General features: G+C 42.1%; 1 protein-coding gene across 5 annotated transcripts in view; it reads right to left on the bottom strand.

Moving 5' to 3' along the window:
• The window catches only part of LOC132890631 (nucleolar protein dao-5-like), a 47,838-nt gene that overhangs the window by 3,211 nt on the left and 26,157 nt on the right, over window positions 1–18,470 (bottom strand). For 4 of the 5 annotated variants that reach the window (XM_060927675.1, XM_060927685.1, XM_060927695.1 and 1 more), the window contains exons 10-26: window positions 16,890–16,940; window positions 16,712–16,786; window positions 15,900–15,980; window positions 15,767–15,829; window positions 13,753–13,785; window positions 13,471–13,524; window positions 13,276–13,335; window positions 12,690–12,740; window positions 10,318–10,398; window positions 10,177–10,239; window positions 7,924–7,956; window positions 6,823–6,876; window positions 6,667–6,726; window positions 5,303–5,353; window positions 862–921; window positions 741–780; window positions 582–633 (exon numbers count right to left, since the gene is read on the bottom strand). In XM_060927675.1, coding sequence (XP_060783658.1) covers window positions 582–633; window positions 741–780; window positions 862–921; window positions 5,303–5,353; window positions 6,667–6,726; window positions 6,823–6,876; window positions 7,924–7,956; window positions 10,177–10,239; window positions 10,318–10,398; window positions 12,690–12,740; window positions 13,276–13,335; window positions 13,471–13,524; window positions 13,753–13,785; window positions 15,767–15,829; window positions 15,900–15,980; window positions 16,712–16,786; window positions 16,890–16,940 — 962 coding nt within the window. The remainder of the gene's footprint in view (window positions 1–581; window positions 634–740; window positions 781–861; window positions 922–5,302; window positions 5,354–6,666; window positions 6,727–6,822; window positions 6,877–7,923; window positions 7,957–10,176; window positions 10,240–10,317; window positions 10,399–12,689; window positions 12,741–13,275; window positions 13,336–13,470; window positions 13,525–13,752; window positions 13,786–15,766; window positions 15,830–15,899; window positions 15,981–16,711; window positions 16,787–16,889; window positions 16,941–18,470) is intronic. The other variant, XM_060927712.1, reaches the window with a different exon arrangement.

Genomic DNA, 18,470 nt, shown 5'->3' with positions numbered 1-18,470 from the left:
TCTGGTTTCTGACTCAGTTTTATATTTTGGATTTTGCCCTTTGTCTCTGCCTTTGATATGTCTGTGCCTTGCTTGACCATTGCCCGTTTCTCGATTCTGATTTTTTGATCACTGATTGGGGTCTGTTTGTCAGCGTGTTTTTAAATAAAATTCTTCCAGCGATTAACATCTGTACATCACTTGCATTTTCTGACAGACGGAGAGTATCTTACATTTACAAATAACCATGATGATAATGCTTTTGGAGTAAAGACTCGAGTAAAACTGTTTTTAGCTCATAAAATAGTCAGTCATTCTTGATAATTGTTAGTGATCAGCACGGCTCGTTAAGCCTTTGTTTTATGGCGTCACATTGTTAACGTGACTGCAGACTTGATTAATTATTGTTTGTCTCTGGTGGGAAGCGTCGCGCATATCTCAGTGATGGTTTTTGTTTGTTTGTTTTTGAAGGTTCTGACTCGTCATTAAAGGCGGGGGACATGAACTTAGTTTTGTTATATGCGAAAGTTCATAGTAAAAGAGCTCATTATAGTGGGTTTGCAGTGTACAATACTCTACTACTGTGCTGCTAAGCAGCTTACCTAGCCTCCTCTTTTTCCGTGATATCTTCCTGTTTGGATGTCGGCTCCCATTCTGAACAACACAAGCAGGTCATCTTACCATTCATTTATGTCAGACTTTCTCAGCCTTATTGTTGTTCCCCACCTAAAATCTTTATATTTGCTTTAAAACACACTCACGTTCGACTGCGCTCCACCACTCCATGAGGTTGTAATGATCCTGTGACAAAAAAATAAATCATTTTTCTCTACTTAAACTAATTTGTAGAAAAAAGTATATGTAAATGCATTTGTGAAAAACCTCCTCATCTTCACTATGATTAAGACGAAACTCATTCAGCTGCTCCATGAGGGATTTCTTCTATAAAGGGTGAGAGAAGAAAAAAAAAAAAGACAGAAAATATTTAGACAATCCCATCTATAAGACTGTCCTCAGTTTGCATGCTTTTACGCTTGCAAATCAATTTTTAAATACATTCTCAAATGCAAATCTTCATTTTTGATGATTGTTATATAGTTATAATATTAATAAAACAGCTGCTCTTATGACTTCTCCAATCATGTCAAAAAATAAATACATGCCATGGAAATTGTAGACGTTTCTCAACATATTTAAATAAGCAAACATTTCAGCCTTTAAGGCCCGGTCACACAGCGCTTTACGGCTTTATCACGGCCAAAACCCGTCAAAAAGTGCTCTCCCGTGAAGCAGACGATGTTGTTCGTGTTGATGTTGAAGTTAAGACGTGTTACAGTCGATATACAGACGTGACAGGACGCAGGGGAAAATCGGAACGGCGTCGGACGCGGTAGAAAGTTTTGGACTGCTCAAAACTTTAGACCGCGGACAACCACGGCCGGCACACGTGGTAAAGACGTGCAACACATGTGAAAAACACGTGATAATCAGTGTCCCGGCCGTTATTAAAACTTGGGAAGACGTGGTAAGACGCGAAAGTTTGGCGGTCTATCACGGGCAGAGCACGGTCATCGGACGGGTGTTATGCGTTGGTATCACGGGATATAGCGTGTGTTTAGCGGCTTATCACTGAGAAATGGATTTTTCCGCGTACATAGCACTGTCTAAGCCCGTTAAACGACGTCTCAAACAAGTTCTAAATTCGATTGATCACTGTCTAATCACTTCTGCATCACTTCTGATTTGCGGCATGTATAAATACCGTAATTTTCTGAGACCTCGGCACTTGCAGTCTAGATGTCAAGGGGTGAACATGAACCCTCAACGCTGTGATGTCCTCATCTTAATGCTCCAGCACCAACAGAACCAACTGATACAGGCTCAACATATCCTTGCTGAGAGAAGAAGAAGGAGGAGGAGGAGGAGGGTGGTACGGAACATCTGGGTGCGTGGCTGGACTTGGTTAGCTGTGCTTAGGCAGTGCTGCAGCAGTGAAACAGCCGCCGACGGCCATACCCCGTACAAAGCACGGCAAAGCCAAAATTGACCAAAAATTAGCACTTACGACCACGTCCACCAGATTTTTGTATCTTTTTGTACGTGCTATAGACGCGGAGTGCTGTGTGACCGGGCCTTTAGATGCAGTGCCTACAGTTAAAGAGGATATGCCTGAACAAAACAACAAGGAGAAATAGCTCTTTCAATCATTTATTCAACACAAATATCACTTGATGTGATATTCTGTGGAGAAAGTACGGTAAGTACACCCTTGGCTTCAGAAGCTAGTACTGCCCTCTTTAACAGAAATAACTTCTTGCCAGTCTCTCACATCAGCTTTATGAAATCATTGACCACTCTTCCATGCAAAATTCCTTCAGCTGCAAGATGTTTGTGGGCTTTCTTGCATGTACTGCACTTTTCAAATCTTTCCACAGCATTTCAAATGGGGTTCAAATCTGGGCTTTGACCGAGCCATTCCACAATCCTCCATTTCTTCTTTTTCAGCCATTCTTTGGTGGATTTGCTCGTGTGCTTCGGATCATTATCTTGATGAAACTGCCCACCTCTGGTTCAAGTTCAACTTTTGAACAGATGACCTCATGTTATCTTCAAGCACTCTTTGATCGGATTCAGAATTCATCATTGAATTAATAAATGCAATCTTCCCAGTCCCTGAGCCAACAAAGCAAGCCCAAACAATAACATTTCCACCACCATGCTTCACAGTTGATATGAGGTTCTTTTCCTGAAAAACCATCTTTGGTCTGCACCACATGTGTACTCTTACTGTGGCCAAACAACTCTACCTTTGATTCATCTGTCCAGAGCATGTTACCCCAAAAGGCCTGATCTTCACCTACATGTTCATTGGCAAACTGTCGTCTTGTTTTAACATTCCTTTTGGACAGCAAAGGATTTTTCATGGCATGCCTCCCATACAAGTCAAATTTGTCCAGTCTCTTTCTGTGGACACATAGCACAGAACCAAGCTTCTGCCATGGCCATTTCAGTCCCCGGACCTGAACCCCAGTGAAAACCTGTGGGGTGAGCTGAAGAGGAGTGAGTACAAGAGAGGGCTGAGGACCCTGGATGATCTGGAGAGATTATGTAAAAATGAATGATCTCAGATGCCGTGCTCTGCATCTCCAACCTTATAAAATGTAATGGGAGAAAACGCCATGCTGTTTTACTGGCAAAGGGAGGTTGTATAAAATATTAAATATGGGGTGCCAATAATAGTGACGTGTTTTTTGTTGAAAATAATTATTTCTTGATAAGGGATGTGCTTTCCTCTGAATAAATTCATTTCGATTAAAGGTTAGATTTTTCCCATTTTTTCAATGCGAGATGAACCGACTTCACAAACTGGTGGATTTTTTTTCTAACCCTTTTTACTCATCTTTTACAAAGGGCGGCAATTAATCGTGGAAGGCACTGTAAAGGTATAGTTTTATAAATGCACTTCCGAAAATAACATTTCCTGCAATCTTATTCACCATTAGTTACTTGAAGACAGAGTGGATTTCAACAGTTTACAGACTCCTGTTAAAATTGCAGGTTTGGGGAAATAAAAAATAACAATAAATGAAATCAAACCAAGAAGAATATCAGATCATTTTCCAGCTTTAATGCGATATAGATGATTTGGATTATTCTTGTTTCTTTTTATTTGATGCTTTTAATGTTTCTGTACTATATGTTCTGTGCTGTACCACAAATTGCCTCTTGGAGGACATTGCAGTTTTCTCAGTCTAGCAACCAACATTCACGTGAAAAACAAATAGAAATGCTTGAGGGAAAGAAATAAAACCTGCACAAGCATGCACACCCCTTACGTAACTAAGATTTTTGGTTGATTGTAATTCAGCACCCAGTGTTTTTGGTTAAGGAGTCTTACCATCTTCATTTGGTAAATTTATTCCACTCTTCCTTGCAAGAATGGTCCAGATCCATCAGATAGTCAGCAGGTCTCCTGTACACAGCTCTCTTCTAGTCATTCCACAGGTTTTTAATAGGATTTAGATCAGGGCTCTGACTGGACCATTCCAAAATATTGATCATCATCTTCTGAAGTTGGTCCTTTGTTCACCTAGATTTGTAGTTTGGGTTGTTATTGTACTGGAAGGTGAAATGTTTCCTCATCTTCATCTGTCTATCATGGAGGCCTGCAGCTTTTGTGCCTAAATAGATTGGTATTTGGAGCAATCCACAATTCCTTCTATCTTGAATAGAGCCCCAGTCCCAGCTGAAGAGAAGCAGAATCATAGCATGATACTTCCACCACCATGCTTCATTATGGGTACGCTATTCTTGTTTTGTTTTTATGTCCAAAACATACCTTTTAGAAGTTTATAAGTTCTACATTAGTCTCATCAGACCATAACTCATTTGTCTTTCCCACCCTACCCCATTGTCTCAACATGTATTCTTCACAAGAGATTGCGGTCACATGCAGGGAGTGGCCACCAGTACTTGCCAGACATTCCTTCAGCTCCTTTAATATTGCTGAAAGTCTCTTTGCAGCCTCCCTGGTAAGTTTTCTTCTCATCAGGGTCATCCAGTTCTTGGCGTGGTCATTGTCGTTCAACATTTTTGCCATATTTCCTTTCCTTTTTGTGACTAAAATGTGAGGTTTTTAGTTAAATTATCTTGGTTGCTATATCACATTAAAACGTGAGGAAAGATCTGATTATGATTTATGTAGATTTCATTTTTACATCACAAAAACCACATACACATGCTATAATCTTAAAAAGTACAGCCAATCAAAAGTGCTACCTTTGACATATGCACATTCAATGACCCGCCTACATTTCCATTTATGGAATCTATAGGGAGACTTTAGTGAACAAGTTGGAACAGAATGCACCAGAAAAAAACCTATAAAACACAGAGTCAGTGACAATGTGGGACCAATACGAGTAGAATATGGAAGAAACAAAATCAAAGCAAGAGAGAAAATGAGGAAATGGAAAAAAAATTTCCTGAATAATCAACAAATGTTTTACAGCTGTGCATGTGGCAGTGTGCAGGTGGACAAAGTTTAGAAAACAAAAAAAACAACAACAAAATCCCTTTCAGCAGCTTTACAGCCCCAAGACATCTGGATTTGGCTCCATTATGGAAAGTTTAGTTTAATTAAGGTATGGTCACTTAAAATAGTGGTGAAAATGAAGTACCGTCTCTGCTTTGGATTTACGATCAAGTGTTCAGACTTTTCCCCCTCCCAATTTACTTTCAGTGTTCAAAATGTGCTAAACCAAAGACTGAAATTTTCCCTCTGTTTAAATAAAAGTCAGTAAAATCCCCCCTCTGTGAATACCTCTAAAGCCTCAGTGCCATCTTCTCCACTCTTCTTCTGAATCATTTTACTCTGAAATAAAGAAATAAATATAAAACTTATTGAACTGGATAAATTACTAAACAACAAAACACGATGCTGCATGTACAGTTCAGTTCTGTAAGGTGGTGTTTACTGTACATTAGACCGTATCCGTCTCGTTTTTGTCGCGGATGCACTGTCCGTTCACATTAAAACGCCGGGAAACAACTCCACAGGCGGAACAACTTGAATCCGCCAGGGCCCATGTATTCAACCCAGTTCGTATCTGATCCGGTGCTGTGTAAACATTGAGGAACGAGGAAACGCAGTGCTGAGCTCTAGCTGACGTCGTCATTGGACAACGTCACTGTGACATCCACCTTCCTGATTCACTGGCGTTGGGATCACACACACAGCGGCTCAGTCCCGAATCAATCACTGCTCGTGCGCTTCACTCGCGCGCTCTGTGAGCTGCGCAGGGCCGGAGTGCGCACCCTCCAGAGGGCACTCGCTGTTCAGGGCGGAGTGATTTGGAGCGCAGGAGGAAGCGCTGAGCCGCACTGAGGTTTATTTACACATTTCAACTTATTTACCTCCTTCAGGCGCTTAAACTCAGTGAGAACATGAACATCACAGCCAGGTGTGTTTATCTGCTGGAGAAGATGTTCGCTTGCCATCCTTCCACTTGCAAGTGGTGAGTGACTTGCGCATGCCCGATATGCACTGGGATCATGTGATGTGTCGTCTAATTAGTCGTGTGATTAGCGTATCCGTGTATTGGCGTTGCTGTGTGCACGCGAATTGTGTATTGGCGTTGCTGTGTGCACGCGAATCGTTTTAAAAACGTTAATCTGATGATCCGCTGATACAGTCTAATGTAAACACCACCTAAGATAAATGAACATAAATTCAGACATAATACTGATACATAATTAGTTATATTGCGCTATTCAACGCCCGTGATGGTGTTACGATGCTCTACATGAAACAGAACTCAAATTATTTTACGGCAGAAATCAGGCTCAGATAGTCGCAGTCTTCTACTCATTACTGTCGTTAAGGAAAATACGGCACGTAAATAACTAACAACCATTTGATTTTCTTTTCGAAATCAGAAACAGTCCACGATATGATTTAATGTATTAAAAAAAATAAAAACTGTACACAATAAACAATCTGGTATTTAATTTCAGTTCTGTATTTAAAAAAAAAACCTCATCGAATTAATGCATGTACATCCACTTTAATTTGTAACATTTATTTTATTTAAAATTGTGTGTCAAATCAGAAATCCAATAGCAGGGTGTTTCCAGTTTTCAGATGAAAAACCCACAAAAACATCAGATAAAGTTTTTATCCCCTACCTTGGGTGTCACATGAGGCATGAAGGGATTCTTCTTTTTCTTTACTTTCTTTTTCTTTGGCTTTAGTGGATAAACAAACCAGCATTAATCTTTAACAACACCACTCTCCAAGAGAAATAAACAGAAATGTAGAAGACATGATGATTAGACCAGTACTTTCTCTTTCTCGACTGCAGCAGCCGCTTCGTTCACACACTCGTCACTGTCGTCCTGTTACACACATTTCACACGTGCAGTGTTGAGAGAGTGTGAAAATATTACACTAAACATTTTAATGCATTATTTATCAGCAAACTGAAGTTTCTTGGATCTGAGCAAAATGTCAAGGCTCCATCACCACCTGGGTTCATTTAAATATTCCGACAAATTATAAACTCAACAAAAATAAAAACTTTACACTCGTTTCAAAGTCAATAATTTGAACATTTTGGAAAATAGGTTTGAAATAACGATTGTATTCAATTATCTTGTCATTAAAGATGCTATAGCATACAGATCATGTTTGTCATGGAATCGATTCCACCGGAAATGCGACGACAATGTCCATGATCAAAAACTGTGAGTCACAACTTAATGAAATCATGTCAATATCGGGTGTGTCCTCCATGGGCGTTCACAACTGCGATACAACGTCTCCTCATGGATTGGATGATGCGTCTGAAGACAGCTTGGGGAATGCGCCGCCATATTTGTACCAACATGGCACCAAGCTCCTGCAAGTTCTGTGGAGGGTTCCAGTGGTTCCTGTGGTGCCAGTTTGATGGAGACGTGTCTGGAGATTATGGATGGTCTGTTGACTGCATCCCATAACCCTCGCAACGTCAGTGACGGATGTTCCCGTATTCAGCATGCCAATGGCACGTTCACGCTGAATGTTTGACAGTCGTGGCATTGCAATTTAACGAATAATTAACCATAAAACCTTGTTTTGCTGAGATGACACTCTACTCTGCTACCGTGAGATCAATTGCACGTGTATCAATAGGTCACGTCACTTATGTCACGTGGAAACGTGATTTTAGCGTGCAGTGCTCTCGCACGTGCTACGTAGGCCCGACCAGTAGAATGAATGTGTGACGTAATGCCCTTGACAATGCATTTAACCATAATCACAACAAGAACTCTTTCAAGAAAAGTTTCTAAACACTATTTGAAAAATAATGAGTGTCAAGTTTTTATTTTTGCTGAGTATAGTTTCCGCACATTTATTATCCAATTATTGTAACTTGATGAACTTGTAAAGTAAACATACTGTACCTCAGTTCGCTGGCTGACTTCCTGATCTTCCATCTGGTATCAAACACACGCACACACACACACGTCATTTCATCAGGGGATTTTTACTCTTTCAGATGTATCAGTATTTACATGGGGAAAGTTCCTGGTATTCAGAGTCGGGTTACGCAGCTACTTAAGTGGATTTTCTGAGCTCCACATTAAGAGTATAAAAATCAACTGTGTTTAGTTCACACCTCTGAGGTTGAAGGATTTTTCTTGTTTGTTTCTCTCTACGTGTGTGAGAGCAGTGCGTATTGTAAGGGCAATCGCGTCCTCCATAGATCTGTTGGTTCTGGTTTAGCATGCCTTAGCCCTTGAAGGGACCTAGGTGCTTCACTTGATGGCCATCCTTCTTGCATTCTCCAGCTCATTCCTCCAGCTTCTAATAGTGTTGGCTCAATTTAAGCTGTTAACTTCAATCTGTGTATTTATCATATCCATCATCTTGAGAAACTAAGGCCCAATCCCAATTCTAATTTCTACCCCTCCCCCTCCCCCTTGGCCCTTCCCCTTGAAACTGAGCTACAAGGGATAGGGCTTGAAATTCAACCCCTACGTATTGGGATAGCCCTTCAACGATCGCATACGTCATCGCGTACCTCCGTCAGCGTTTACGTTAGCAAAACGCGACCAAATGCGTCATTGGCTGCGACCAGCCGCTACAGTCAGAGCCAGAACCAGAAATCTCTGCTGGCAGGGTGTGATTTGTTAACTAACACCACTGAATGGGATATCTTTGGCGCTTCGTGCACCACATCCGACAGAATGAGGTGTCAGAACACTCGTAAACAATAAAAGCGAGAATAACAGAACAAAACGTATGCAGTCAAGCAACCGAAAACAATACTCACTCCCAAAGCTTTTTAGCAGCAGCTTGGATTTCAGAAATCGCTGCTCATTCTCAGCTCGAAAGCGAATCAAGCGGCGTGTTTCCTCTGGATAACAACTTAAAACACGTAAATAATGGAGAAAATACATTTATGACAATCTTTTGCCGCGGGAACCGCCATCTTTCTGAAATCCGCATGAAATCTCGCTGAAATCTGCATGGCATTGTGGGAAATCACTCAAACCCCTTCGTTCGGAGTCAGCTCCAGGAAAATCTCCGTTTGGAGGGGTACAGAAGCCCTACCCCTTCCCCTACTCCTCCGCGTTAACTGGGATTGGGATACCCCTACCCCTTCACGTGAACGCGCAAAATGGAGGGGAAGGGCCAAGGGGTTGGTCCAAGGGGTGAAATGGGATTCGGTCTAAAGGCTAAAATAGTCAAAGGGGCACCAGACAGCAATTGACTCGTTATACAGATCTGCTAGGGTGATGTGCAAACTGGAGATGGTTCATGTCTGGGCCCTTAACCCTCAACTGCTTAGTTGTATAAATGAGAATTTTTAAAAAAGAAAAAAAAAGTAATAAAACTTTCACTTCTGTGAGTCGCTCTGGAGAAAGTGAACACATCTGGCACAGCTGTTCTGCTCTTCAGGAAATCTTACAGCTGGGTAGGTATTGTTCACCTCAAAATGAGCCGTGTGCACGTTAAACTCATCTGCTTATGAGGTGGACATCACTGCATACCTCACTGTTTTTCCTCCATTTGTAGTCAGTTATCGAGTGCTGGTCACTCTACATGCAACTGAGGTCTAAACCATGAGGGTTCTTGTACCGGTAGTTCAACAGGCTCCCCGAGTTCTAAGAAGTAGTCAGACAAACCCAGTACATCTGTGTCTCTTGAGACATCTTTTGTTCTGCTGGTGTGTTAGTAGACAAACTGAATTATTTTTGTGGGGGTTTTTTTCCCTCCCTTTCATCATGCTCTGACAATTTTTATTGAGATACTAAACTATGGTCGTGCAATCATAATGCGTGCTTGTGATATGCTGTAAGTAAGGAATAGTACGTCATTGCCAGGGTGACCATCAGTTATGCTACACCCTTTCCATTCATCTGTTAATCTGTTCACCACACTAAGTTTCAAACATGAAATCAAGTAAAACATCAGGCCATGCACACCATGGGATTGGTTGGACTCATTCCAGCTGATTGTTTGATTCCTCACTTTATCGCATTATAACTAACTTGCATAACAGTTAAGAGAAATGCTCAATTTAGATGTTGCAACTCTGGTGTCACACACAACCTACATAGGAAATGAATGATCAACAGTTGCTTTATCACTCACCAGTATTATGTAAGGTAAAGTGAGAGGTGAAGAGACCAAGTAAATTTCTGCCGTACCTGATTATGATCAGCAGCAGTTGGAGTCACACTCAGATGGGTTGTGATGGAATTTCTGAGTTCCTAATGAACGGCAAAACTGATTAACATCAAGAACACCCCAATCTCTGTTTTTCATTGGTATACTGTAACACACTGTACCTCCTCACTAGGTCCTGGAGGGACATGAGGGGCTTTGTCTGCTCTCTCCTGCCTCTCGGTGATGTCTGAGCTCCCAGCATCCTGAACCACACACACACACACACACACACACACACTTTTGACCGAAGGGAAAGGGAAGTGTGATGGTAGTTTAAGAAACCCCTCGCCGCTACATCACATTGCTCCTTGCTCTACTGCCCTGACAGTGCTGAAAAGACAGCTCTGCTTCCTGCACCAGTGTTTTGACCACAAGACACAGCATGGCCACAGGGCAGAGCCAGCCAATTGCATACAGCTGCAGCAGCTTAAGCGGTACTTCCCTTCATCCCCCATGAGCAGCCAGGAGAGTATAAGAAGGCACTGCCTCACAAACAGGCCAATGAAACTCCAAATGTGCAACAATGCTGATGTCCCCACCCCCCACAGGCTACCTTGCTGTCGCCAAAGACATCCCCTGACCAGTGAGAACTCTCCTGGCTCCTTCACTCCAGCCACCATCGCGAAGATCGTGGAGAGCCGATCCTCTGACCTTCACACCTGCCTGAGATCTGCAGCTCAGCTGGCTCCTCCACTCTTGACTCTTTCCCAAGTGAACATTAGAATCCTGCTTCCCTCCTAACTTCACTACACCTGATCCTCCCCCCATCTCTCTTGCACACACACACTCCTGTATTCCCCCATGAATCTCTACACTGAAAATAAAAGGCACTTGAATTCCTCTACTTTCATGTCTGTGCCTGTGGTCGGCCGCTATAGATTGCTACAGTGATGGAAAACTTGGGCACGAACACGGCACCCCCACATGAAGCCATTTCTTGGACACTGCTAGGAGGCCAGCCTCCAGCAGCAGCAGGTGACCCAGGAGCTAGCCGAGGCCTGTAGGCTACCACTCATGAGCTGCTGCCCCATCAAGCCAGAATGACACCACTCTCTGACCGTCGTCCAGACCCACACCAAGAGGCCCTTCATCTGCTGCCAAAGCTCACCCCTGCAGACAACGTCAAGGCCTACATCTATACCTCTGAGCAGATGGCCATCAGGGAGGGCTGGACGGAGGACGAGTGGCCCCAGATCCTGGCTCTTCTGCTGACTGGGGAGGCCCAGCTGCAATACGATGCACTCCCCCAGCCTCATCAGATGACTACCTGCAACTTAAAGGCCAAAGGCAGTCTGCAGCAGAGTTCCACCAATGGTTGATGTCAACCCCTGTACCTAAATGGACACCCTGCTGAGGACTACCAAGAGGTGGGTTCAGCTCTCAGCCACCCAGGTTGCAGAGTGGGTCGCCGGGGAGTGGTTGTTGCGGGCTCTTCCACCAGTCTTGGGCACGGCTGTTCTGGATGTGTGCCATCTGGGGTAAGGGTCCTTCAGTTGCCACCGGATTTGGTTGAGGCCTTGGAGGGTGCCCTTGCTTCAATGTAAAGGACACATTTAACGAGACGTCGTAGAGGACAGGATGAGATTAGATCACGCTTATAAATAAATGGGAACTATTTGCAGGTAGGAACTAAAGTTGTGAGCAGGGAGCTGAAGAAATGTTACACCACATGTGCCATAGCTTAAGTCTGAGGAAACATTAACGCTATCCGTTTGTTTGTTACAAATCAGGGTGAATTTGGATAGAATTAAGAAAATGGTACTCAGAGGTTACTGAAATCACAGCGCTGTTTCGCTCACATGCACAAAATGTCACTTTGTCTCTTGCTAGTGTGAATGTGGGGTAACAGAAGGAGATGAAGAGACCGAGCAAATCTCTGCTGTACCCGATTATGATTCGTGTCAGTTGGGTTCACACTCAGACGGTGTGTGATGATGTTTCTGAGCTCCTGATGAACAGAACAACTGATTAATATCACAATCTCTCTTCTTCATAGTTATACTGTAACACATTGTACCTCCTCACTGGGCCTTGGAGGGACATGAAAAAGTGAGTTCAGTGTATGAAAGACAACTTTTTTACTGTGCTCAGGCTGAGGGTTTGTAATTAACTTCTCCATAGAGAAGCAGGATATGGAAGAAACAATCAAAGCAAAAGAGAAATGGAAGAAAATTTTCTGAATAATGAACAAACATCTACAGCTGTGCATGTGGCAGTGTGGAGGTGAACAAAGTTATAAAAGAAAAGCAAATTTCAGCAGCTTTACAGCCCCAAGACATCTGGATTTGGCTCCATTATGGAAAGTTTAATTTAATTAAGGTATGGTCACTTAAAATAGTGGTGAAAATTAAGTACCAGCTTTGGATTTATGATCAAGTGTTCAGACTTTTTCCCCCTCCCAATTTACTTTCAGTGTTCAAAATGTGCTAAACCAAAGACTGAAATTTTCCCTCTGTTTTAGTAAAAGTCAGTAAAATCCCCCCTCTATGAATACCTCTAAAGCCTCAGTGCCATCTTCTCCACTCTTCTTCTGAATCATTTTACTCTGAAATAAAGAAATAAATATAAAACTTATTGAACTGAATAAATTACTAAACAAACACGATGCTGCATGTACAGTTCAGTTCTGTAAGATAAATGAACATAAATTCAGACATAATACTGATACATAATTAGTTATATTGCGCTATTCAACACCCGTGATGTTATGATGCTCTACATGAAACAGAACTCAAATTATTTTAGGGCAGAAATCAGGCTCAGATAGTCGCAGTCTTCTACTCATGACTGTCGTTAAGGAAAATATGGCACTTAAATAACTCGAACAGCATTTTTTATTTTATTTTCACAATCAGAAACAATCCACGATAGAATTTGTGATTTGGTGTACAAAACTGTACACAAGTAAACAATGCAATATTTAATTTTAGTTCTGTATACAAAAATACCTCATCGAATTCATGCATGTACATCAAGTTTAATTTATCATATTTTATGTCAAATCAGAAATCCAATGGTGGACAGTTTCCGGTTTTCAAATGAAAAACCCACAAAACCATCAGAGAAAGTTTATCCCCTACCTTTGCTGTCACATGAAGCATGAAGGGATTCTTCTTTTTCTTTACTTTCTTTTTCTTTGGCTTTAGTGGATAAACAAATCAACCAATATTAATCTTTTTTTTATTAAAAATAACTAACTAACTAAATAAAAATAATATTAAATTCTCCAAGAGAAATGAACAGAAATGTAGAAGACATGATGATTAGACCAGTACTTTCTCTTTCTCGACTGCAGCAGCTGCTTCGTTCACACACTCGTCACTGTCGTCCTGTTACACACATTTCACACATGCAGTGTTGAGTGCATGTATAAATATTACACTAAACATTTTAATGCATTATTTAATCAGCAAACTGAAGTTTCTTGGATCTGAGAAATCTCAAGGCTCCATCACCACCTGGGTTCATTTAAATATTCCGACAAATTATAGTTTCTACACATTTATTATCCAATTATTATTCTTACTTGATGAACTTGTAAAGTAAACATGCTCTACCTCAGTGCGCTGGCCAACTGCCTGAGCTTCCATCTGGTATAACACACACACAGTCAGTCATTTCATCAGTGGATTTCTAGTCTTTCAGATACATCAGTATTTTCATGGGGAAAGTTCCTGGTATTCTCAGTCGGGTTACGCAGCTACTCAAGTGGATTTTCTGAGCTCCACATTCAGAGTATAAAAATCAACTGTGTTTAGTTCACACCTCTGAGGTTGCAGGATTTTTCTTGTTCTTTCTCTCTAGTTGTGTGAGAGCAGTGTGTATTGTAAAGGCAATAGCATCCTCCATAGACCTTTTAGAGTGATGTGCAAACTGGAGATGGTTCATATTTGCCCAAAATTGTGGTAGCTCATTGGTCAAGTCATTGGTCTACTAGTCAGAAGGATGTAAGGTCCAGTCCCAGTACACCATGCTGTCCCTGCTGGGCCCTTCACCCTCGGCTGCTTAGATTAATGTAAAAATAAATAAAAAACAACAACTGTCACTCTGAAGGAAGTGGAGACATCTGGCACAGGTATGACCAGCAGACAGCCATTTTGCTCGACAGGAAGTCTTACACCTGGGTGGGTATTGTTCACCTCAAAGCAAGCAGAGTGTGCATCACTGTTTTTCCTCCCTTTGTAGTCTGTTATTGAATGCAGGTCACTCTACATACAATTGAGGTCTAAACTACATGAGTTCCTGTAGTTCACCAGGCTCCCAAAGTTCTAAGCAGCAGTCAGAGAAAACCAGTTGTGCCTGTGTCACCTTTTGCTCTGCTGGTGTGTTATCAGTCTGTCTGCTAACAGAATAGCACTTGATCCAGCACAGCCAATAATTTTGTGTTTTGTTTTCATCATGCTCCAACACTTTCTCATGAGATACTAAACTACGGTCGTGCAATCGTAATGTGTGCTTGTGATATGCTGCAAGTAAGGAATAGTACGCCATGCCAGGGTGACCACCAAATAATGTGACACTTTTTTGTTTGTTAATCTGTTCACCACGCAAAGTTTCAAACATGAAATCAGGCAAAACAGTTGTGAGCAGGGAACTGAAGAAACATCAGACTGCATGCACCGCGGGATTGGTCAGACTCATTCCAGCTGATCGGCTGGATTTGTCAGTTTATCGCATCATAACTAATCTGCATAAGATTTAAGATATATCTTATGATATTAAGATACACAATATATATATGTGTGTGTAATAATGTGTGTAATATTTTATCTCATCTCATCATCTCTAGCCGCTTTATCCTGTTCTACAGGGTCGCAGGCAAGCTGGAGCCTATCCCAGCTGACTACGGGTGAAAGGCGGGGTTCACCCTGGACAAGTCGCCAGGTCATCACAGGGCTGACACATAGACACAGACAACCATTCACACTCACATTCACACCTACGCTCAATTTAGAGTCACCAGTTAACCTAACCTGCATGTCTTTGGACTGTGGGGGAAACCGGAGCACCCGGAGGAAACCCACGCGGACACGAGGAGAACATGCAAACTCCGGACAGAAAGGCCCTCACCGGCCATGGGGCTCGAACCCAGAACCTTCTTGCTGTGAGGCGACAGCGCTAACCACTACACCACCGTGCCGCCCCGTAATGTTTTTTATTTATGATAAATATTGATATGTAGGAAAACAGAAATTGGACAATATGGTCAGGTAGGTTTATTTTTTCTTGTATTGGTGATGGTAGCATTTCTATTTTGTGCTGGTAGCATGCAAGCTTGCCTGTAGATGGAATGAACTGATGATTTTGATTTTTTAATTTACATATAGAATTATTTTGTGTGTATATACATGAAGGGAGCCTCTTGAATTTAAATTATTTTATCATCTTAATCAGACACTGAAATTTTGCCGTGCGAAAAAAAAGAAAAAAACAGACAAGGACAATTTTATTTTTATTTCGACCGACATTATCAGAAATCTGTTGAAAAAAATCCGTGAACCTAAAAATAAAAAATGGGTGGGCTAAGGTAAAGCAAGAGAGATGAGGAGACTGAGTAAACCTCTGCTATACCTGATTATGATCAGTGTCAGCTGGAGTCACACTCAGATGGGGTGTGATGGAGTTTCTGAACTCCTGATGAACAGAAAAGTTGATTAACCTCACAATCACTGTTTTTTTATCATTATAGTGGAACACACTGTACCTTCTCACTGGGTCTTGGAGGGACACGAGGGGTTTCATTTCCTCTGGCTTTCTTCTCCATGATGTCTGAGCTCCCAGCACCCTGAAACACAAAACACACACCCCGGTTTTAACCCAGTCCCACATGACTGCTAGAACTGACATTCGAAGACAGGCTGAGTCTCGTGAAAAGGGACTGAATTATTCAGAGAAGGGAATGAAAGCTGGAAGTGAAATGGGAAAGGTAGGGTACTGTACTTTACATTCTTCTAAATAAATCAATAATCCAAGGTACAAGATAAAAGTGGACTTGTATCCCACTAAAGCAGTGTTGCTTTTTAATGCCCAACTTATTGTTACTGTCGCCTCTCAGTAGCATTATCTAAGCTCTTATGTGAATATGGGTGGGATTTAACTTTTACCACCTTCAGGCAGATGATTATTGACAAAAACATGCCTCGCGACTTCCATTCCATTTCCCCTGCAAGCGAAGTAAAATTACTCAACCTGTAATACATAAGTTTCAACAAGCTTTGCTAGTGAACCATGTGTTATACTTTTTTTTGATCATGTTCAGCTGCTCTGAATGTGGGGAGAAAAACACGGACACTATTATTTTCATTTAAGATTCATGTATTTGTCTTTACTGTAGCAATGACTCCAGCTCTGAAATGTGAACTTTCTCTAATATCCTTACTGAAAAATATCTTTTTAAAGTCCTTTTCGAACTGAATTCTGTTGGTTTCAGTTCCACTCTTAAGTGCACTTCTGTTCAGTGAAATGCAGGCAAAGAGCGTTTTCTCCACTCTGCTGATGTACAGATGTTTCTCCTACCTGGTCATCAGCGCAGTTCTGAGCCGGTTTGGGAAAGCGTCTGAAAAAGCCAGTCAGTACTCCTCCTGACTTTTCCTGGAGACAAGGAATGAATGCCATCAGACACATAGCACTGAGAACAAGAAACACCCAGACAGATTTTTAAAAAAGAAGAGAAGGAAGTAAGGAACAGACTTACAGAAAGTTCACCACTGCTGCTATTTGATTCTCCATCAGCTGAGGGGCTGTTCTGATTAAAAAGAAACAAAAAAATTAAATGCATTTGAAAACAACTTGCTTTATCATTAAGTTAAAATGTCAGCAAATTCTGAATAAACATAGAAGAGAATACAATTGCCAGGCTGCTCTTTAAACAGTGAGGAAAAATGAACGGTATTGTGTAAAGGGACAACTGGCCTGGCCTTGTCCTGTCACTAGAGGGAGACAGAGCACTCAAACAGAGCAGCTTGTGCAATAAATCCCCCAAACTCCTCCCTCCCATCGGCAGATCCCTCACCTCCACTTCTCCAAAAAAGTACATCTTGTACTATATTTTTGGTTACTTTATGCAACTCCTACAATCCTCCAATAATGACAATATTATGTCAGAGATGATAATGGCAGATAACTACCCGCAACTAAAAGGGCAAATTCCCATCCATTGCGGGTTTTCAGTCTACTAGGCTGCTGCAGAGTTCCATCGCTGGTCGTGTCAGGCTGACATCAACCCCCACATCCAAATGGATGCCCTGCTGAGAACTACCAAGAGGTGGCTTCAGCCAGACCAGATCTCAACCCAGGTTTCCAAGTGGGTCACAGTCAGTGCTTTAAGTGGAAAAAAAAATAAGTGCCAGTACTCCCCATATTCACCTGTTGGCATATGAGTCGGGCGGTCAGTATCAGCTGATCATCAAGTAATACATTCTGAATTTCTACAGTAAATAAAAGATAGGAAGTCAATGCTGATTTTTGCAAAATTAATTTATTAAAACACACATCACATTGCTAAACTGCCTAAATGACTTCTTTGGATGCTTTGAAACACAAAACAACACACCAGCACAGAAGACCACTGCTCCCCCACACGAGCAGGCTGCATGTCTGGCTCCAGCCAGCATGGAGAGGACCCTCTCCAGGATCAACCCACGTAAGGCAGCTGGACCAGACAACATACCTGGTTGTGTTCTGAAGGACTGTGCCATGGAGCTCAAGGATGTCCTCGCCGACATCTTTAACATCTCCCTGAACCAAGCTGTTGTACCCACGTGTTTCAAAGCTACAGCCATAATACCAGTGCCAAAGAAGGCCCTCCCATCCAGCTATAATGGCTATTGGCCCGTAGCACTGATTTCCATCATCATGAAGTGCTTTGAGCGACTGGTTATGCAGAACATCATGTCCATCCTCCCTCCCTCTCATGACCTGTTCCAGTTTGCATATAGGTCAAACAGGCCCATAGAGGACGCCATCTCCGCTGCTCTACACCCAGCCCTCACTCACCTGGACTCAAAGAACACCCATGTGCGAATGCTGTTCTTGGATTACAGTTCAACATTCAACACAATCATTCCCCAGTAGCCAATACAAAAACTCAGACATTTGGGACTCAACACCTCTTTGTAACTGGGCACTGGACTTTCTTACAGGGAGGCCACAGAAAGTTCGGGTCGGCAGTAACACCTCCAGGACCATCATGCTGAGCACAGGGACCCCACAAGGGTGTGTGCTCAGCCCGCTGCTCTTCACCCTGCTGACCCATGACTGTGTACCAATCTACAGC

The sequence above is a fragment of the Neoarius graeffei genome, chromosome 1 (assembly GCF_027579695.1).
Source record: "Neoarius graeffei isolate fNeoGra1 chromosome 1, fNeoGra1.pri, whole genome shotgun sequence".
Classification (NCBI taxonomy): Eukaryota; Metazoa; Chordata; class Actinopteri; order Siluriformes; family Ariidae; genus Neoarius; species Neoarius graeffei.
This window is presented reverse-complemented; position numbering and strand designations above follow the sequence as displayed.